The 22,746-nt window shown below is 42.5% G+C and overlaps 1 protein-coding gene and 1 long non-coding RNA gene across 2 annotated transcripts in view; both read right to left on the bottom strand.

Moving 5' to 3' along the window:
* The window catches only part of KMT2C (lysine methyltransferase 2C), a 271,020-nt gene extending 255,855 nt beyond the window's left edge, over positions 1 to 15,165 (bottom strand). The window contains exon 1 of the mRNA XM_040643770.1: positions 14,784 to 15,165. Within this exon, the coding sequence (XP_040499704.1) occupies positions 14,784 to 14,944 (161 nt within the window). The 5' untranslated portion in view covers positions 14,945 to 15,165. The remainder of the gene's footprint in view (positions 1 to 14,783) is intronic.
* A 4,213-nt stretch (positions 15,166 to 19,378) lies between these two features.
* Positions 19,379 to 22,746, bottom strand: part of LOC103660936 — a 17,262-nt gene continuing 13,894 nt past the window's right edge. The window contains exon 4 of the long non-coding RNA XR_567947.2: positions 19,379 to 19,828. This is a non-coding gene — a long non-coding RNA (uncharacterized LOC103660936). The remainder of the gene's footprint in view (positions 19,829 to 22,746) is intronic.

Raw genomic sequence — 22,746 nt, 5'->3', positions numbered from 1 at the left:
CATGCTTTCTTCTGAGAATGTGAGGATATATCCAAAGGGATCTGTAACTTCAAAAAAGATTAAGAACCACCCAAGATTTAACTGAACTCACACTATGATGATCTGATCAGTTAGGCAGTTTTCTCTCTTAAGCTTCCTGCTTAATTCCTGCCTATTTAATGTTAATAAAATTAACAAGTCGAATAAAGTGCTTACAGTACATCAGACACCATTCTAAGTGCTTTACACAAACTAATTTATTTAATTTTCACAACAACCCTATGAAGTAGGTACTATTATTATCCCACTTAGATGAAGGAACTGAATGAAGCACCAAGAAGTCATTTGCCAAGTGTCACACAGCTGTTTGACAATTGTAGAACGTCTCAAAATGAGAAATGGCTATTCACTTGTACATATTTCCTTCTTCTGTTAGCTAATGTCTTTCTGTTTAACCGTCACCTGAGTCAGAGAAAATGAAATTATTTTGTTGTCAAAGACTCATTTCTGCCAGGCTGCCAATTATACAGATAGACTATTCAATTTGAGAAAGACCTTAAAAATAAGGGGTGCCAGGGTGGCTCAGTAGGTTAAGCATCTAACCTCAGCTCAGGTCATTATCCCGGGGTCCTGGGATTGAGCCCCGCAGTGGGCTCCCTGGTCAGCAGGGAGCCTGCTTCTCCCTCTGCCTCCGCCCTCCCCCACTTGTGCTTGCTCTCTCCCTCTCTCTCTGTGTCAAATAAGTTTTTTAAAAATCTTGAAAAAAAAAAAAAAGATTGATTTACAGATTCAGTGTAATTTCATGTATTGAAACAGTAAGGTATCGGGCACCTGGCTGGCTCAGTCGGAAAAGCATGCCAACTTTTTTTTTTTTTTTTTTAGATTTTATTTATTTATTTGACAGAGAGAGACAGCCAGCAAGAGAAGGAACACAAGCAGGGGGAGTGGGAGAGGAAGAGCAGGCTCCCAGCGGAGCATGGAGCCCAATGCAGGGCTCGATCTCAGGACTCTGGGATCATGCCCTGAGCTGAAGGCAGACGCTTAACAACTGAGCCAGCCAGGCGCCCCAGCATGCCAACTCCTGATCTCAAGCTTGTGAGTTCAAGTCCCACATGGGGTGTAGAGATTACTTAAAAAATAAAATTTTTAAAAAATTAAAAAGAAATAGTAAGGTATCAATACTCTCAAGACTGACCTACAGATTCAATACAATCCCTATCAAAATCCCAATATGTTTTTTGTAGAAACTGGCAGGCTGACCATAAAATTTACATGAAAATGCAAAAGACCTATAATAGTCAAAACAATTTTGGAGCAGAACAACAAAGTTGGGGGAATTAGACTACCTGATTTCAAAATTTACAATAAAGCTACAGTAATCAAGATAATGTAATATTAGCATAAGGACAGACATACAAATCAACAGAAGAATCCAGAAATAAACCCACACATTTATGATCAAGTGATTTTCAACAAAGGTGCCAAGAGAATTCAATGAGGAAAGAAGAGTCTTCAACAAATGGTGCTAGAATGACTGTACATCCATATGCAAAATACTATACTTAGACCTTATCTCACACCATAAACAAAAATCAACTCAACATATTACTGACCTGAATGTAAAACCTACCACTATAAAAGCTTCTAGAAGTAAACACAGATCTTTCCAATCTTAGGTTTCACAGAGAGCTCTTAGATAATGATATGAAAATCATAATTCCATAACGGAAAAAAATTTGATAAACTGGACTTCATCAAAATAAGAAACCTTAGCATTTCAAAAGACATCATTAAAAATTGATTAAGAATAAGCCATAGAGTGGAAGAAAATATCTGTAAATCATATAATTCATAAAGGACTCATATAAAAAATATATAAAGAAGGCAAACTATAGATGTAGTCAAAAAAATAATAATAATGGCAGTAGTTGCCAGGGGAAGGAAGGGAAGGGATGAACAGGGAGAAGAGAGGATTTTTTGGGGAGGTGAAACTATTCTGTATTGTTACAATGATAGATACCTGTCATTACACATTTGTCAAAACCCACAGAATGCACAACACCAAGAGTGAACCCTAATGTCCACTATAGACTCTGGATGATAATGATGTGTCAAGGTAGGTTCATCGATCCTAACAAATGTACCACTCTAATAGAGGGTGTTGATAATGGGAGAAGCTGTGTATGTGTGGGAGTAGGGATGGTCTATGAGAAATCTCTGTATCTTCCTCTCAGTTTTGCTGTGAACCTAAAACTGCTCTAAAAAATTTAAGCCTGATATGTATACATGTATAATGAACTCTTATGACTCAAAACTAAGTCACACACACACACAATGCGGGGAAAGATTTAAATTCATACTTCACCAACAGAATTGTTACTTTACCATAGAAATGGCAAATAAGCATTTGAAAAGATACTCAACATCATAAATCGTCAGAGAAATGCAAATTAAAACCACAATGAGATATCACTACACACCCACTAGAACAGCTAAAATCAAAAATATTTACAATTCCAAGCATCAGCAAGGATATGAACCTTTATACAACATTAATGAGAATATAAAATGGTACAGGAACTTTGAAAAAGTCTGGAAGTTTCTAAAAAAGTTAAATATACAGTAACCATATAAGCAAGCAATTTCTATTCCTTGGTACCTACCCAGAGAAATGAAACCATTTGTCCAAAACATTTTCCAAATGTTCAGCAGCATTGTTCACAGGAGACAAAACATTGGAAACAATACAAATGTCCATCAACTGGTAAACTGATAAACAAAATGCGGTCCATCCATACAGTGGAATACCACTCATCAACATAAAGAAACAAACCATTAATAAATGCAACAACATGAATGGACCTCAAAGACATTTTTCTAGGCATAGATCTACATTTGGTTGGTAGCTAATGGAACCTAGGATAAGTACCAGTTACTGACAAAAAAGACCATCATCTCCAGATCTTAAAGTGTAATCTCAGATGTCAAACCTGACTGCTGGTGCTTCATTTCCTAGTCCATAAACTAAAGAAACTGAAATTGATGACAGTGAAGGTCTTTCTAGTTTTGAGATTGGATAATTTGAAAATAAAAGTTACGCAAGTATTATTTCTTGATGGAAAGGGGTATGGAAAATCACTTTGGGTTCTCATTCTGGTCCCTATAACATGACAAATGGGATATATACTCCCTCTGTACCATCTTCCCTGTTGTTGCCAAGGTTATTTTCTAACCAAGTTACACTGTTACTCTTCCGTTTAAAATCTTCCATGGCTCCCTACTACCTAACGTAAAAATTCAAAATTCCCAATTTATATTCCCTTCCTCATTTTCATACTAACCTAGATTTTTTTTTTGTTCAGTTTGGTGAGTTGTTTTTTTTTTTTTTAACTTTATTGAGGTATAACTGACAAAAGTGTAAGATATTTCAAGCGTACATCATGATTTGACACACATATACAATGTAAAAGGATTCCTCCCATCTAGTTAATTAATACATCCCTGACTTATTTATGTTCTTGTTGTGTGTGAAAACATTTAAGTTCTACTCTCACAACAAATTCCAATTCTATAGTACACTGTTATCAACTATAGTCACCATGTTATATATTAGATCCTCAAACTTAATTCACAGCTGAAAGTTAGATTGGAGTTTCTTAAAAAGCAAAGACCAGAGTCAGACACTCCTGGATCCAAATCCTGACTGCATCACTTACCAACTATGTGATCTTCCTGAACCAGCTCCTCCTTCTGTGAAACTGGGCCTAATGATTCCACTGAACGTGACTGTCAAGTATTTCCTTCTGGTAAGCCCTGGAAGCATCTAACCCATTAAGGCCATGGACTCGTTCCTCACCCCCTTACTCTCTTCAGTAAAGTTTGTTTTCATTCTTCAGGATTCGACTCAGATGTATTCATGTCTTCATTCCCCTGCCTTAAGTTCTTCCTTCTCTAGCTCCCTAGCACTCTGCACAATGTTCCATCACAGGATGGTCATTTTCTAGTACAGTGTGCACTGACCTGGTAGAACCTGAGAGTAGGGATCATCTTATTTTGGTTTCTCCAGTGTACAGTGCATAGTAGATAATCAGTCACATCTTCCTTGGGTAATTAATAGAAAACAAATTGACGAAGTAACCCAGACTGAAAATAAAACATATGTTGTAAAAACTTAATTTGAAAAAAACAAACAAACAGATTTAAGTCAACTATAATCTCACTAACATTACCAATTTTAACATCTGATGTCTTTCCTCCTTTCAGGTGGGCGGAAGAAAGGAAACAAGCATGAAGTACAGTAGAGAAAGAATCAAGAACCCAAGCCCTAGGACTCCTGTATTATTCTACCTCCGGAAAATGTTTTGTATGTTTAATACTATTATTAAACACATCACCTTAATTAATATGTTGCAGTACAGCAGTCTACCAGATGGTCATATTCAATTATAGGTAACAAAACATACTCCGAAGTGAAATACGAATTTTTGGATGAAAATAAATGTTACCCTGTGTGGTGTTTACTAGTTCTCTTCACCAAATATTTCTAGTCTCCCTCCAGAAATATCATAGGATTTCACTTTTGTGCCCTCGTGAAGTTAGGTGCCACCATGTGACTTTCTCAGGTCAATGAAAGGTAAACAACCAACACAGGCCATCGCTTTAAGTGTTTAACAGCCAGAGTACAAACTACGATGTTCTCATTTTCCTGCCTTTGCAACAGTGGAAGACAGAGCTGGGGTCTCCCTCAGCCTGGGTGCAGACATTGTAGAGCAAAGCTTCCAAGCCAGCCCATGAGGAACACGTAGCACACGCAAGAAATCAAGTGTTGCTGACTGAAGCAACTAAGACTTGGGGCTGTTACCCCCACATATTCTAGCTATTCTGATATACACTGTATGAAGTTTAATATTTCTCTACATCATTCCAATCTCCAGTTTTGAAAATGTTCTGCACAAAGTTGGGAACAGGTTTAGTAGCAAAATTTTTAAATATGGAATAAATTTTAGGATATCTTTAAGAGGAAGAAGAAGGGGGGGAAGATAGTCCAAAGGTTAGCAAAATAAGCAAATATTTTCAATGAAAAGATTTTAAAAAGTGACATAGCTACACATAAAAAAGGCTAAGTGTGTAGCATAGTATAAAAATGACAGCATGCTATCACTCCCCTATTTACCCAAAATAAATCCTCCCTCTACTTCCTCACCCCACTGAGGGCGACAACTAGGACTCAGGCAGGGTTCCACAGAGCACTGTGAATAGTCACTACCAATCAACGGAGGCCAGCCCTCGGTATGAAATCTATCTGCCATCTCAAGTGGTTCTGTATCATCATTCTCACAGTCGAGAAAACCGAAGCCCTGGAGATACACTGGTTGCTCACAGCTCTGGAGACTACTGGCTGCTTCTGCGTGTCCACTCCCCTCCCTTAGCAACAACACTCTAAATCTATTCTAGGCAGCAATGCACTCAGCTAAAGGACTACGTTCCCAGCCTCCTTTGCAGCCACATATGGCCGTATGACTAGGCTCCAGCCAATTACAAACAAGCTGAAGCATACGGTGCAAGAGACAGGAATTGCGCCCTTGGTCTCTTCTTCCTCCATTCTACTTCAATGGACATGGATGTAAGGAGAAGTCCTCTAGGAGCCAAAGTGGAATCTGAGGGCAAAGGCCATATCCTAGAAATGTCTGAGCAGAGAGATAAAAGGAACCAAGTCCCTGATGATTCTGCAGGGCAGAGGCACCATACCAGCGCTAACGCCTACCGTCCAGACTTTGATACGAGAAAAAAACATTCCTATTCAAGTCACTGTCAGGTTGACACATAAAATGTCACATAAAGACAAACCTAATCTAGGCCCAGGAATAGAACCCAGGTATCCTGACACAGAGTCCATAAACCTCCAGATATGTAGAAGATACTTATAAAAGTCAAAAAAGTAAAATCCTATCTTTTGAAAGCTGATAACCATAATTACTTTCTTTCCATTACATATTATCTAATCATAGTCTGATCTACACTGTGACAGCTACATTTTTAAATACCATTTAAATTCCCCAATAACAAAAATCCACTTCTATTTCAAAATACTTTAGTAAAATGAGGGGCAAAGGCTGGGGGGACAGCCTCATTTAACTATCTCAGTAAAAGAAGGTGAAAAACAATAACAATTTTTATCATTTTATCATTCGTATCTCCAATAGTTTTTCTTACAGTCCCGTAATTCACAAAACCATGTGCTTCCATTTTATACTGATATATTACAAACCACTACAAAATCTAACAGATTAAAACAACAACCGTTTTATTTGTTCATAATTTTGCAATATGGGCTGGACCCGGCTGGCTGGTTTCTCTGCTAGTTTTACCGGTGGTCACTTTTGTAACTGCATTCAACAAGAAATTTGACAATAGGCTGAACTCAGCTGGGACACTGGGATAACTGGGCCTCTTTTTTTCCAGTGTAGTCCAGAATCCCTCCCTGTGCACATGGTCTCTCCAGCAGGGTAGGACCTACCTTCTTACATGGTGACTAGGGCTCCCAAGTGTGCAAGAGTGGAAGTTCCAGGCCTTCTTAAAGCTCAGGCCCCAAACGAGCACAGCGCCATTTTTGCTGCATTCTTCTGGTTAAAGTGAGTCACAGGGCTAGACAAGATACATGGCGAGGTGACCATACAATAGCATAAATCCCAGCAGGCATGGTTCATTGGGGGTCACCAACATAATAGACTACCTTCTCCCCCTTTATTTACTGTGCAGGTTAAGACCTTGATGGATGATCTATGGCATGCCACCACCTCCCTGCAAAATGAGGGGTTAGATGAAATGTTCTTAACATGTTCATCTCATTTTAACATTTTATGAGTGTCTAAGTATGTAAGTCTGATACGAGAAAAACTTGGCCATACTTACCAAATACTTCAACCTTAGTAGAACAATTAGATGATGAGAGCTTTAAGGTAAAAAATACAATTAATTCTTTAATATGTTTCATACTGTTATTTTATATGCAACTGGGTGCTTCCTCCAGACATGAGAACCCCCAAGATCAGGAAATCAAGAAGGTTGTTTGTTTGCTGCTAGGTTCCATTAAAGGATGGAATTAACAAAATCACGCAGACTTCCTATGACCACTGGCTATGCTGCTTCTCACGTAAATGATTACATTGAGATGTAAACATTAAAAATGACCCAGGAGGAAAGACATAAATCATTTTAAAACCACATGATAGGAAGTCTCATTGAGGAAGACCTACTAATAAAAAGAGTCAGCAGAGTTGTAATAGAAAGAGGTTACTATGACCACATTCACAAGTTTGGATCAGGAGCGATGTTTAACAATTCTGTGGTAACAACACAATACGTACAGCTTCAAGGGAAGTGCTTTTTGTTGTGCTTCATGTGCTCCTCATAGTAAGAAACACTCTATAGAGATTTCTGCTGACCTAGCTTTTTTATCTTTCTTCTTTTTGTCTTTATTAGGGACTACTGTACAAAAGAAAATCTTTATCATCCCCTCCCACCCCCAATAACTACTACATTATTTTATGCCTTGACATTTTTAGAGTTTGGCATCTCATCACATGTCTGTCACTAACAAGTTCTAGGATATCAGGCAAATGCTTGATTGATGATAACTCACGATAGTGGCAATAACAACTATCAGCAAATTCTTATAATACTACCTCTTAATAGCACTTAGTTTGTGCCACTGTCCTAAATTCTACACATACATAAATTCACAACAACCCTAAACTAGGTGCGCTACTATGTGCACTTTGCAGATGAGGCAACCAAGGCAGCAAAAAGTCCAGTAACTTCCCAAAATCAAACAGTTAATAAGTAATGGAACCTGGATTTGAATTCAGGCAATCTTGGTGCAAGAATCTATGATGTTCCCCAGAACTTGGTTTTCTCATTTGTAAAACAAGATTATGGTTTTAAGTACTGGGTTTGTTTTTTTTTTAATTGCATAGAGGGGCACCTGAGTGGCTCAGTCGGTTAAAAGCGTCCAAGTATTGATTTTGGTCGGGCCATGATCTCAGGGTCGTGAGATCAACCACGGCATCTGGCTATATGCTCAGCACAGAGTCTGCTTGGGATTCTCTCCCTTTGCCCACCACCCCTGCCCCGCCTAGCTCTCTAAAAAAAAATAAATAGAAAGTGCATAAATGTACATACAAGGTTACATACTCCATAAAAGTATTAATAATGCTACGCAGTCTTCCAAATACTTTTCTATACACAAAATACATGCATAGTTTGTGGTTGTGTGCTCTTTACAAAATAGAGTTAGTACCAAACTTACTGCTTTGTAACTTTTAAGATTTTTCTCGAGTCAACAAATGTATCATAGACATTCTCCCACTTTGGTACCCACAAGTCCATCTCTCTGTCCTGAGAAGACTACATGGTGGTCCACTGATGGGTATTTTGCTATAGCCAATTCTTCTCATTTCCTACTTTTCCCTGCTGCCATGAGCATCTTTGCACGTATATACTTGCCCATTTGTAGGAATATATTCTGATTTCCTTTCTCATTTTTATGGGCTTTCTTGGTCCCTTCCCACCCCACCATGTCCTAAGAGAAGGAAGCATCCTAAACCTTACTAAATTCCACACACTCTCCATATTCTCAGTGATTTCAAGGAAGGCACATCTTTAATTACCTACCCTAATCAAGCTCCTAAGCTTCAATGCTATACCCCCAAATACTCCCAGACGTTTCTATCTCCTCAACATCTATGCCAGAAACTTCAAAACTCCTCCTCTGCTTTGAGTGAAATCTCTCTTCCTTTCCATCCACATTACCAACAATATACCATCTGCCCTGATCACCTCATACCATGACTATTCCAACAGACTGTTAATCTCTGCCTCCAGGTAACTCCTCTCTTCATATTATTACCAGGGTGGCTTTCCTAAAATAATTGCTATCAAATCACCAAGTATTAGAGTACCTACATTCAACTGTATAAAACGCACACAAAATACAAAGTAATTTAATAATGTTCCTGTCCTCTGGAAGACTGCAAATATCTGCTTTTAAAACTTAATTTAAAAAATAAAATAATCTGGGTATAAAGCAGAGGTTGAAGACCTGTAACCTGCTTGGACACAGAAGACCTGTAATCTGCTCGGTCCACAGATTAACCCTAACCCACAAGGTATAGTCTCAAATAGTGTTTTAGATCTTAAATGAAGACACTTAAAAAGATACTTAAAAAGAGATTTCACATAAAATTCCAAGTTCCCAGTCTGCTGAAAAGCCAGAGCATCTAAAAACCATATCTGACAGTCTCCCATGGCAACCATCAGCCAGAACTGCCCATCAGTTGCACCTGTGCAAGGCGCAGACTCCTAGAACCCTTCAGGCTGTTTTTACTCACCATTTTTCCCCAACTCAAGGCCTTAAGTTATGTCAGCTGTCATTCAGGATCTTACAAGCTGCATGCAATCATTTAAATTACCTACCTGGTCCCTGTAAACAGTTTATAACCCCTGGACTACAAAGCCTGAACTCATTAGCCTGGCATTCAAGGACCATCATGGCACGGCCCCAGCTCCCACATTAAGCCTCTGTTCTAGTCACACTCCACCAAGAAAACACATTTTACACTTCCCGCCTCAATAATTTCACTCACACTGCTACCCCAGAACACTCTCAAATTTTCTCACTGTACGTGGCTGAATCCTATCAATCCCTCAAGTTCTAACTCAAGTACTGCTTCCTCCAATCTTTACAGACCCCTCTTGGCCACAGTGAACCTTCCTCCAGAGTTGACTGTCCACCCCAACATACACTTAACACTTAGATGCTCTTTGAATAACACGTGCCAAATGAAAGATCTAAAAAGTTATAGAAGAGTACTTTCCGGACTTCTTAAACAATTATAGCATTTGTGTATCATATGTAGTTACTGCTATCACAGAATTAACAGCAAAAGCAAAGTCAAACAATTTTCTCATCTTCTACATGAGATTTTTTTCTAGACAAAGTGCAAAAAGAGCTGTGTCATTCCTGTTTCTCTTGTGTTCTTAAGTCCTTCAAATTCTGCAAAGAAAGAGACTGACACTTCCCATCATAAGTTCAGAATTGGTCTTTCCACTAAATTTTCACATTAACCACAAGCATACATTTATATGCAGGCCATCACCAAAAAAAAAAAAAAGAGAGAGAGACAGAGAGAGAGGGAGAGAGAAAGAAAAAGAAATTGTCCCTATTTCACTCCTTAACTTTTGCAACTCATACTGCCAAGAAGTTCTGAAAATAGACACTGTAGCACAAACATGATAAAGACAATTTTTTAAAAGAGGAGGAAGGGATTAATCAGCTTGCTGAAATTAAAAGATGGGCCAAAACAATAAAGAAAAAAAGAAAGGGAAATACACACACATAATATACAGAAACTAGTAAAAGTTTGTTCTCTATCAGCTAAAAATTATGTTCAGTCCAAACATCTCATGGATTAAAAACTGTATCAAATCCTATCCAAGGTATCTCACACCTCCCCACCAAGCAAGAGCACAGAGAGCATCTAATATTATCTGTAACTAAAAAATGACCATTTTCATTTTGGAAATGAGGTTTCATGGAAGCCCCTCAGTCATCTCTGCAAGTGGCTTAAGGAAACAAGGTTGGACAATCACTATCTGCCCAAAGGAAATCTGATTGTGGCCTGAGGAATACCATGAAGTTTTGCAAAAAGGTGGGGGAGAGGGAAAGGGTAGAGCAGTGTCTGTCACCCTACAAATGGACTACAAATCGGGCAAGGCAGAATTAACTGAGATAGTAGGAAAATGTATTAAATCATTGTTTTCAGAATGGGAAAAGAAACGATTCTGATACTTTTCAATTTACATGGAAACCCATGTTTATCGAGTTTACGTAATAATAACCAATATGCTGAACATAAAATTGTGTATTAGACTAATAACATTCTCAAAGACTACAGATTCCATGAATAAGACCAACTGGACAACAGCAAACTACAATGAGGTCAAGTTGGAGAACAACGGCGTAACAGATGAGACGCTGCCATTCCTGGACCAGGTTTTCAAGTACATTAAAACATTTCAATGCCTATTAAATGCCAGACACCAGTAATTGCCAAAATTTCCATGTATCTAATTTCTTGAAAAATAAGAAAAATAATTACTATCATACAAATTACAAATTTGCATTACTCAAGAAGCATGAATAATAGTGGTATCTTCCAACTATAAATTGTTGTTTTATGGAACTGCATATATTACAATGCAATACACCTTTTTATTACTTATTTCAAGTTCACAGCTATGGAAATGAGATTTTGTTGGGGGAGGGGCCTTACAAATATAGAATAGCAACAGTCATCTGCAGCAGAGCCATTTTTTTGCTGTCCCTTGTATGACATCACTGGTTGTGCCCAATTTTCTACAACAATAAGGCTCAAGGTGGCTTTCTAATAACAGCAATTGCTCTCTGAAGAGAAAGTGGTTCAGAATATAAAGAGTTTTTTTTTTCAAAAAGAGTCAAGGATAGTGCCTCAGAAATCCTATCCCTACCACCTGCTTCTCCACCACCCCCACACCCACACCCACCCCATCCCTAACATTAACTTTGTTGACTTGGTAAAAAATATGGAATGGTTGTCTTCCCAATTTAGTAATGTGAATATATATTCCAAGGAAAGAAAAAATAAAATCAAAGCTTTGAGAAAAGTTTCCTAAATATTAACAGAAAATTAGACCTCTAGTATGTGCCTCCTCTGTGGGGAGCTTCTTCACCAAGGGAAAGACCTGTACCTCTGATAAAGACTACGAGCTATTCCAAATAACCAATTAGATAGTCCTTACTGTTAAGGAGAACTTTTAAACAAGCGTAAATTTCACTGTTCCACTTCACATTTGTGCAACAGGAAATCCTTATTTATATACCTACTTTTTAAACTCTGCCTCTAAGATCAATAGCTTCAGTTCAGAATTCTTTATTTCAGTAAACAATTTTAAAATAACAATAGTTAATTAAAACTAGTAACTATATAGCCTATGCTTTTTAAATGTGATAAAGCAAAAATTATCTATCAATATAAAATAAGGAAATGCTAAAGTTTACTTACCTAATTATTAAAAATTCAAAAATTCAAACTCAAAAAAAGTGTAATTAGCAGTGCATGGTTACCCTCTTTTTCTAAATCCAAAGACAAACACACAAATACACTTTTAAAAAAATACTGTCATAAGACATCTTCTCTAGCACAAAACCACCCACCTTAGTGGCCATCTAAACAACATGGACAATTTAAAAACTTGTATCTCCATCGCACTTCGCACACCAAAAAAAAAAAAAAAAACATTAATTTTCATTTCTTAATTATTTGCAATCCCCTGTAATTTCAGCCTTTACAAACCTGATTTACATTTGTCACAATGCAGCTTCACTTTTAGGATCTTCACTACCCAACTGCAGGGTCTTTTCGGCATGTATGCCAACAATGTATAGAGAGAAACAACTGAAAACCCTTCCCTTTGCTTTCCAGCTTACATACTAGTTTCCACTTACATGTTTCTAAAACAAGCGGAGATTCCATTCCCTGCAAAAGACACCAATTTTTTTTTAATTCACTGAAAAGTTTGGAATCATCAAAGTTACCACTAAGTTTCGTGTGAAGAATGCTGTACCAGTTCTCAAATCCGAGAGAGAAAACTCTCTTTAAGACTTAGAATTGTACTAAACATTTCCCAAAGTGTTGATGCTTTTATACTGTTAGCATCACTCTGCAGAAATTTTCAAATTTCTCAAAGGGCTACTTTATCTTTATTCATAAAATGAGAAAAATTAAAATAATACAGTGGTAATACCCTAGTCCAACCTTTCCTCCGGTGCACCCAGGGGTTGCACTAATACAAATGAACTCATTTAGATCTCAGGGGAGCTGTGCATGTATGTGTGTGCCTGTTTGTGTGTTTGCTTGCGTGTGTGTGCATGTGTGTGCGCGCGCGCGTGCACTTGCTTGTGTTTGGGTGAGGGGCATAACAAGATAGGTCTACTCTTCCTACAGTAAGAATTTAAAAGTAAATCTAAAACATACAATAATCCCAAATTAATATTCAGAAAGAAACCAAGAAGAAATAGTCAAAATGGGAAGCAATTAAGTTAAAACCCTAATACACGGCTTGATATGCGTTGCTTTAAAGGATACAAAAAAATGACAAAGTTTAAAGTTACTTGAAACTCCATCTTCCTCCTTTCCAAATTCCACTCAATAGGGGAATAATGGCATTTTTACAGCAGACATTTCATTACAATGCTCGCCAGTGGCATAATAAACCCTAACTTTGTATCACAAAGAAGCCAATGCAATAATGTGTGTGTGTGTATATATATACATATATATATATATATATCCTGTACTTGTTTCTCTCACGATTTGTCATAGGTAGGTAAGAGCTGGAAATAAAATATGGAGGCAAGTTAAAGGGCCTGAATCATTTTCATAGTAAAAGGATAGCAAAGCAAAAAAGAGAACATCCAGCCGGGGCTTCATGGGTTTCCCACCACCCTGCTCTGCTCTGCCTCAGTGAACATTACTATTTTTACTATGTATCACCAAACATAACACTAATATTACTAAACGAATCCGCCCGAACGACAACAAAACACCAGACTCTCCATAAATGCGCCGTTTCCTGCGCGTCCCAGTGCACCCTTCCACTACCGACAGTTCAATGAGATGATCATATAATGAAATGAGTAAGCAATACACGCCATTCTACAACTTCCGAAGACATTCACAGATCTTCCAGAGCACCCTCAAGAGCCACGAGAGCTGAGCGACTCACTGGCACTGAAACGGGTTTCTTAATTTCCAGGCAAACTTGCCGAATAACCATTCTGTAAAAAGACATTTCCAGTCCTCCAATAACCCAATTCTAAGTCCTCGTGCATGTTGGAAACCAAACGAAAGCCCTTCCCGAGCCGGTACCGGCTCCGCGCGACGACTTCGATAGAAGTTCGGCAACATTTGCATCTGTCTTCTCTCTGAATAAATGTGCTCTTGCTATTCGGCCTGGTATGGGAATCCTGGCTACGCTTCCAAAACTTCTGCACGCTCTGGCCTCAGCTGTGCGATCACACAGGAGCCGAGTTCCCCGGCGCTGGGCAGTGCGGTTCGGGGGTGGGGGAGGGGGAGAGGAAGAAGTCGAACGACTTCCTAATATATCATTAAAGGATGAAAGCACAGGTTTGGGAGCAAGAAAAGTTAAAGGAGCAGCTAGTTGACAAAGAAAAGCAGCGCGAGTTCTTCCCGTGCCCTTCTCTCCCCCAGAGAAGCCGGCGGGGCGACCACCTGGCCCCGGCGCTTTGACAGCTCCGCGAGTGTCCCGCAGCGGACTGCTTTGTAGTTGACAATGCGCTCGTCCAGGGACGACCTAGGTGTGCTCCGCGGTGGGTTCCTCCAATGACCCAGCTAGGCCGAGGAGAATCTACCAGAAATTTCTCCAAAGACAGAAGCACCAAGAAAAGCCGGCGCAAGGGCCAAACTAAAAAGTAAAGTGTGGCGGCGGCGGCGCGGGCCGTCGGAGCCCCGCTGGGCGGAGTGAGGTGCGGGCACCCGCGGGAGGCCGGGCCGGGCTGCCGCGCAGGGGGCGCGGGGCGCGGGGCGGGCGGGCGCCCCGGGCGGGAACGCACCGCGGCGGCGGGCTCACACCACCCCGCGGGGGCGGCCGGGGGCGCGCGGGGGCAGGGGGCCGGGCGCGCCGGTGACAGCTCCGGCCCGGCGCCGCGGCTGGCTCCCGGCCTGGCTCCCTCACACTCAACTTACTTCTTTCTGGCTCTCTGGAAAGGGGAAGCGCCATCTTTGCGAGGCCGGCCCCGAGGTCTTTTGTCTGCGGCTGCGGGGCTCGGGGCCGGGACTCCGGGCTCCTCGGGGGGTGGTGGCGGCGGCTGCGGCTGCTCCGCGCTCTTGTCCTCCTCCGACGACATCCTAGTCACCAGGAAAGACACATGGATCCTGGTCCTCCTCCTGGGGGGCTCCTCCCGCCGCCGCCGCCGCGGCCGCCGCCGCCGCCGCTGCTGCTCGGGTTCCTCCTCCCCGGCTCAGCCTCTCGCATTTCCCGCAGCCCCGGGAGCAGCAGCAGGTACCGGGAGAGGCGGCAACATGGAGCGAGCAGGACACGCACTCACACACATACGCGCGGGCGCGCGCACCTCGGCGCGCAGGGGCCGGGCGGGGGGCGGGGGGCGGCGGGCGGGGCGCGGGAGGGAGGGAGGGAGGGAGGGCCGGCCGGCCGGGCGGGAGGTGCGGGCGGCGGCGGCGGGGAGGCGGGCGCGGGCGGGGGCCGAGGCGGTGCGAGGCGGTGCGGGCGGGCGGGTGCGTGCGGGGCGGGCGCCGGGTGGGGCGGGCGACTGAGGGGGCGCGGGGGCGCCGGCCGGGCTGCTCCCGCCCCCCCAGCGCCCGCGGGCGGGGTGGAGGGCCGCGGCGCGGGCGGCGGGCCCGCGGGGAGCGGCGGGCGGGCGGAGGGTCGCAGCCCCGCCGGCCGCCCCTCCCCGCGCGGGCCGCGTCAGGCCGGGCGGCGGCGGCGAAGTTTTGACAGCTGCTCCAGTTGTTGTTGTGGGTTCCGGGCTGCGCGAGCGCCGGCCCCTCAGCGCCCGCGCCCGCCCTCCCGGGCCGGGGAGGAGGAAGTTTTGCGGGTGTGCGTGTACCACACACAGACACACACACACGACCGTGGCCGTCGCGCGAAGGCCGCGCCGGGTCTCCCCCGGGCGCCCCGCACCACAGACCTCTCAAACTCGCCGCCGTCTCGCCCACACACGGCCGCCGCGACGCCCCCGCCCCGCCCCCACTCCTCGGCCCCACCGCCCCCCGCGCGCCGCCGCTGCCACTCACAGGGCTCGCTCCGCGCATGCGCCGCCCGCGGACGCGCCGCCGCCGCTGACCTCACCGCCCCTCCCCCGCCCCCGCTCCCTCCTCCCTCCTACCCCCTCCCCTCCCCTCCTCTCTCCTCCCCTCCTCTGACGCGGCCGCCGGGGCTGCGCCGCGACTCCGGCTCCGGCTCCGGCTCCGGCTCCGGCTCCGGCTCCGGCTCCGGCTCGGGGGAGCGCCAAGCTGCGGATGCGACGATCCGGGATCGGGATCCAGGGAATGCGCGGCGCGCGCCGGGGGAAGAGGAGGGCCGCGGCCGCACTCCGACTGCGCCCGGGCTGCCGGCGAGCCGGCGGCCGCGGAGCCTCTCCCTCCCCCCCCCCCGCCCCCACCCCCGCCCAGGGCGCCGCCGCGCAGCCCCCGGGCGCCCACCCGCCCGGCAGCCTGAGGGACCGAGCCCGCGGATGTTCCAGCAGCTCTCGCGGACGCGGAGTGCAGGGCGACTTCGCTGCGATCCGATTCCAGGGAGAGTTTCGTTATTATAACGTCATTTTTAAAAATGGGCCAGAAAAGGCTTATAAAGCTGTCAGACAAAAAGAACGGTGATATTTTGAGGAACAAAACGCCGAAAGACACAACACACCAATAAGAACCCCACAACTTGATTTTGATGTGCCGTGTTTTGGGATGCCCAGAAATGCAAGTATTTCTGAGCCACCCCACGATACGTTACAATGGTAAAGGAAAAATGGGGCTAGAATGGGAAATGGGCACTTTCTCAGAAAGGACTGTCACACATGTAGACTTTTTATTCTGATGGGTAGGTAACTCTTCCGTGCTTTCCTTTCCATTCACTACTGATCAGTGTATGTGAATTGAGGGAGACTATTATAAAGACCTATCAACATCTGCAGAAGCGCTAGGTCAACTATCATGTAAGGAGCATGCCCTCTAGGCCGGACACACTGGGCACCTTCGGATTATGGCTCCTCTCCATCTTCGCAACACAGTGCGAGGCTCATGCTGTATATTCTGGTTTCCCAGCTAGGTTGTTCACCTTCCATTTCTCTCAATAGCCAGAACATAAACTTTGAATTGTGTTTCCTATTTGGCCAAAGTATACACAGTTTGATTTCCAGAGCCTATTCTGACTAAGAGCAGTTCTTTGAAATGGCTGAAATGAGGACTATAATAAGATAGTCATTTGAATTCCTACAGGGTTTAATCTCTGCTGGCTTGTTCAAGTTTACTAAATTTACAGCCACAGGGATTTTGAGATTGGGGAGAAGCTGACTTGGTAAATGCAAACTATAAATTAAAAGTGTCTAACTATTAGAAATACAACATGCCTAATGATAAATTGCCTAATGATAAATTTATGAAGCGATATATTTAAAGTTTTTTCATTACTCTTCAACATTTTTCTCTGCACATTACACTTTCAAAAATCGGATTATTGATCCAAATGTTTATCTGCGTTCATTACTGAAATTAGAGCAGTCATTTCCAACTGTGAGTTTCACATGCACAAAATTATGTATCAGGATAATTTACTTTAGTATACTTCTTCAGCACTTGGGAGAATTTAAGTGCCAGTATGTGTAAATTGCAAGTCACTCCTGCTGGAGAGAAGTTTTAAAAGGAAACAACTAGGGACCGAGAACACAAAAGTGGGTAGAATGGATGAAAATGTAAGAAATAGAGGTTTGTGCAGTGATGCTTCCGGAGAGAAAAGATGATGAAGGATAGTAAGCCCAGCCTTAAATCTCCATTCCTTTGGCTACTGTGAGCAGACAAGCAGTTGGGATCTGTTTAAATAGGAGAGCAGGCTTGTTGGCCTGAAGTTATCATGGGCAGAACAAATAAAATATAATTCAGGATGCAAAGGAAGGATTCAAATAATACCTGTTTAACATAAAGATCTTCCAAAGGTTTTTCCATGTCCACGATCCAAATTTCAGAGCTCTGAGACCACGATGACAAAAAGCCAGAAAGTCATGTAGCTGAGGTTACTCAAAATTATAAAATTAGAAAGGTGTGAGTGCCTGGAAGCACCAAATGCAAAAAGGAAAAATTTTTAAATGTCTAATTTTTCAAAAGCACGCATTTTTAAAACATGGTAGATACGCACCAAAATGTTAACAGCAATCATCTCTGAAGGGTTGGATTACAAGGGACTTTCACTTTCTTTTTTTTTTTTTTTTTTTTAAGATTTTATTTATTTGACAGAGATAGAGACAGCCAGCGAGAGAGGGAACACAAGCAGGGGGAGTGGGAGAGGAAGAAGCAGGCTCCCAGCGGAGGAGCCTGATGTGGGGCTCGATCCCAGAACGCCAGGATCACGCCCTGAGCCGAAGGCAGACGCTAACCGCTGTGCCACCCAGGCGCCCCGGGACTTTCACTTTCTATATTACATTTTTCTATAATGTTTGAAGCTTTCAGAGCACATGCAGTATAATATGTATTAAATATTTAGAATGTGGCTTGGGAGGTGACAATTGTTATCTACACCAAAGAAAAAGCAACATCTCATGGAACTAAGGAAAATAACCTCAAAGTGTCTAGCAAAAAAAAAAAGTGATGATAAATAAAAATTCACAGTACAGCACCCATTCTTACTAATTGGAGGCCTATAAATGTCATTGACAAAGACATATGTCTTTATTTAGAGTTCGTTTTGCTTTTTTTAGTGAATGTAAAATATTTATAAGTCTCTCCCATAGGTTCACTAGCAATTGTCTCTCTCTCTCTTTTTTCCCCCCATAAAGTCTTAAGCTCCTCAGCATTTTTTAGGAACCAAACTTTTACAGTTGTTGAGGACCACTGAAAACTGAAATTCTAGATCCACTGATCTTTATGTTCGTATTTTTACTATTAAAGTTACACTTTAAAATGTTGCAGCCATAGGCTATCAATTTTTGTCCTTTCTCAGTGAAAAAAGGTTTTTTAAAAGAATTGCAGGAGCACGTGGCTGGCTCAGCCAGTAGAGCACACAAGTCTCGATCTCAGGGTTGTGAGTTTGAGCCCCATGTTAGGTGTAGAGATTGCTTTAAAAATAAAAAATAAAATTTTAAAAGAATGTCAATCATTTAAAATTAGGTCACATTTAGTCCACAGTGTGTTTTTAGCTTTGAAAATTCTTATTGCTTCCCATGAGTTATTTCAGTAATGCGTACTGTGTACCTGTTGGACAGAAAAATTAAAGGAAGAAACTGAGAAGTAATTAAACAGCACATTCACCTTCAAAAATAATTTGTGTATGAACGTGAGGAGTAAGTAGATGTTTCGCAGCACATTTCGTATAGATATGAATCTTGCCCTCTAGGGGTCTATGTTTTAAGCCTGGCACTACTTAGCAAGATAAACACAACAAGGGCAAGCAGGCAACTGAAAAATAAACATGGGAAAACATACAAATAGAAAGATTAAATATTTACATCCATTGTGTACAAGACCATAGTTTTAATAGAAATGCATCTGGGGATCTGGGGGGAAGGGCAGAGGTGGAGAAGTCAGCAGACAACTATGTCTATTTAGAAGAGGGATATAAAAACATTCTGCCAGCCAGTGTTATAAACTAGAAACCCTACCCCAGCCTCCCCAGCCACCCCCTTCCCCCAACACACACACACTCTTAGGTTCCTCTCCTTTATTGATAATACAAGACTACTACTGCATTAGTTCCCCAGGGCTATTGCAACAAACTACCACAAGCTGGGGGCTTAAAACAACAGAAATGTATTCTCTCACAGTTCTGGTAGCTAGAAGTTCAAAACCAAGGTGTTGGCAGGACTGGTTTCTTGTGGTAGGCTCTAAGGAAGAATTTGTTCTATGCCTCTCAGCTTCTAGTGGTTTCCCACAATCCTTGGTAAACTTGGCCGTAAGTGCATCACTCCAATGGCTATCTTCCCTGTGTCTCTGTGCCCTCACATGATCTTCTCTGTGTATGGGTCTCTTCTCTTCTCGTAAGGACACCAGTCATATTGGAATAAGAATCCACCCTACAACAGTATGACCTCATCTTAATTAATTGCATCTGCAACAATCTTATTTCCAAATAAGGTCACATTCTGAGGTTTGGGGGAGGATGTGGATGTCGGGGGGACAATATTCAACCCAACTTAGATACCAAACAGCCTATATTGTTGCCTACCCATTTTAGCAGATCAAAATTGTTATTGTTAGAAAAAGTGTATATAATGGGTTAACTGCATGCAAAGTTTTCTGGGCACAAGAGAGTCACATTTATTTTACACCTAATCAATTTATCTGTAGGATAAAAAAAAGTTAAAGTGAATTTAACAATGACAGTGCCCACATAGTAATAAGTAAAATTACAATTTAGTAGTTCCTTGGTTAGTTTGATGTAGGTAAAGGTAGGTCAAAAAATGTCTGTCCAAAATGTACCATTTGGGACCTGTTTTCAGATAGAAGACAATGATCAGATCCTCACTTTACCCTGTGCTGTGAGGTGAAATGGACGAAGATACCGCAACATAAAATTATATACCTTACAATGGAAATGCAACTCAAGAGTCCCACTCATCACTCTTCCCACTGAAGTCTAAATTCCTTGGCATGGCCCCCTTAGCCCGCCACCCTCCAGCCAAAGTGTCCATCCCTCCTCCCTGCCCCCTTTCTCCTCACAGTGAGCTCCAGCCTTCAGAACTACCTTTGGTGGAGTACAAACTTCATCAGGCTGTCCCAACTCCCTTCCCTTCTCACGTGGCCAATCCCTGCTTCTTTAGATGTCACTTCCATCCCTGACCACTGCTCTCCCCATGACAATATGTCCCCCCACCCATGCTTCTACAACACCCGTGCTTTCCCCATCACAACTCTCGTGGCCTGGAATGTATCCCACCCTACACCCTTGTAGAGATGGCTGCCGTTGTCTGCCTTACTCATCCTTTATGATTTAACAGCAGCTCAATAAATAGTTGTGGAATAAGTAAAATAAATGGGAAAATATATGTGAAGTGTAAGAGAAAGAGCTAAGATAATCCTTTACAGGAGTGTTTATTTCACCCCCCCCACACACCAGGAGTGTTTATTTTTTAAAAAGAAATTGTATCTTTATAAACAATGTCAATATGCATACTTTGCTACATTTTATAACTGTTACATTTTACATTTCTATAAAGAAACCAACTAGTAGTCTTTGCCCCTATACCCAACATTTATTATATGACACTCTTCTCAGGGTTATTGGCTTCCAGAAGCCTGGGCATGTAGGTTCACACCTGTTTCCAAAGGAGTCTCCAAAATCAAGAGTTCAAAATAGTTGTTCACAGACGTCAGACAGCATAATATCTCCTTAGAAACATTTCTCCACTTCAACATAATGTTGAGGCAGAAAAATGATTACAGAATAACTTATATGATATGTATCATACAGCCCACTTATGGAAAACTCTAGAAATCCACAACAATCTATGTGATTGTTGAATATATGTGCAAGGTAATAATGTTCATCAAAATGCAAACAATGATTATCTCTGAGCTGGAATTCCAAATGACAGTGGCTTTCTTTGTATTTTTTTTAACTTTTATAATGAATAGCTATTATTTTTACAAAAGCAATCAAATTGTTTTTCAAAGAAAAAGTTTTTTTCTCCAAAATTATCTCCAATTTAGCCTTAATTATATTTCACTCTCATATATATATATATATATTTTTTTTTTTTTTTTTTTTTTACTTTTCTTTCTTGCTATCATCTTGTCTGTGGAAATATTAAAACAATGCCCACCATATAATCATGACTCCTGACTGGTATAATCAGGTTCAGAGTTCTTTTTCTCCCCCTTGGGGACAATTGCTATTTTTTTTTAATACTTTGTTTATTTATTTGACAGAGACAGCGAGGGAGGGAACACAAGCAGGGGGAGTGGGAGAGGGAGAAGCAGGCTTCCCAATGAGCGGGGAGCCCAACGCGGGGCTCGATCCCAGAACACTGGGATCATGACCTGAGCCGAAGGCAGACGCTTAACCACTGAGCCACCCAGGAGCCCCATGGGGACAGCTGCTATTAAACAAAGTAAAAAGATTTTTCCAAACGAAAACGAATGGTATTGCTCTGTCTTTCCCCTACTCTTAATAATCGTAATCTTTGTCCCTTGCAGCTGGTGCTCTGCCTAACACCTACAGAAGTTACATTCATGTGATGCAAATCTCTTCCCCTCCCTGGTGTCCATGTTCCTGTCCCTTTGTATTCCTCATTCCATTGAACATAGTGGGTGCTCAATCTAGATTTATTAAGCTAAAAAAGGAGCAAGTATTGCCTCCATAGGCTCTATTTGAGGAAAGGAGGGACCGAGGGAAGGAGGGAAGAAGGGCTCCTGGAGGGAAGGAACTGAAATTCTGGGGGTTGAGGGTAAGACTTGGGGAGCCTAAATTCATTCCCTGTGGTTTTCTACCTTCCCCACCACTGGGAGGCTAGTCACTTGCACTCTGCTGCAAACATTTCTGTTAGTTTTTCTGTAGGCTGTCAGCATCTTTCCCTCCCTTGTCTTGACCTGCCTTCGCCAGCTCAGTGACATCGTTGTCATTGGAAGAAGCATCACACACCTGCAACCCGAAAGACAAACAGACCAACAACACCGTAAGGAACCTGATGAACAGCACCAACGGAATAGGTGGCCAAAGAGACAAAGGCAGATAACACGACCTAGCTTGTAGTACATAGTCCTTTGCAAGAAAGTAAAACAAACCTGCTTCCCACTGAAAAACTACAACACACATCACAGGAGCCACAGCTCCGTCCGGAATTTGTCTCCAAAGTTTAAATGAAACTCTGGGGCCCGGCGCATACGTGTGTCCCTCTTCTGCCGGATGACCTGGCCTGACTTCTGCCTGCACAGAGGGCCTCCCAAACTCTAGGCATCCTTCTGTGACCTCATTGTCTGCCCCCCCCCCCCC

This window comes from Ursus maritimus, unplaced genomic scaffold (genome assembly GCF_017311325.1).
Source record: "Ursus maritimus isolate PB19 unplaced genomic scaffold, ASM1731132v1 scaffold_3, whole genome shotgun sequence".
NCBI lineage: Eukaryota > Metazoa > Chordata > Mammalia > Carnivora > Ursidae > Ursus > Ursus maritimus.
This window is presented reverse-complemented; position numbering and strand designations above follow the sequence as displayed.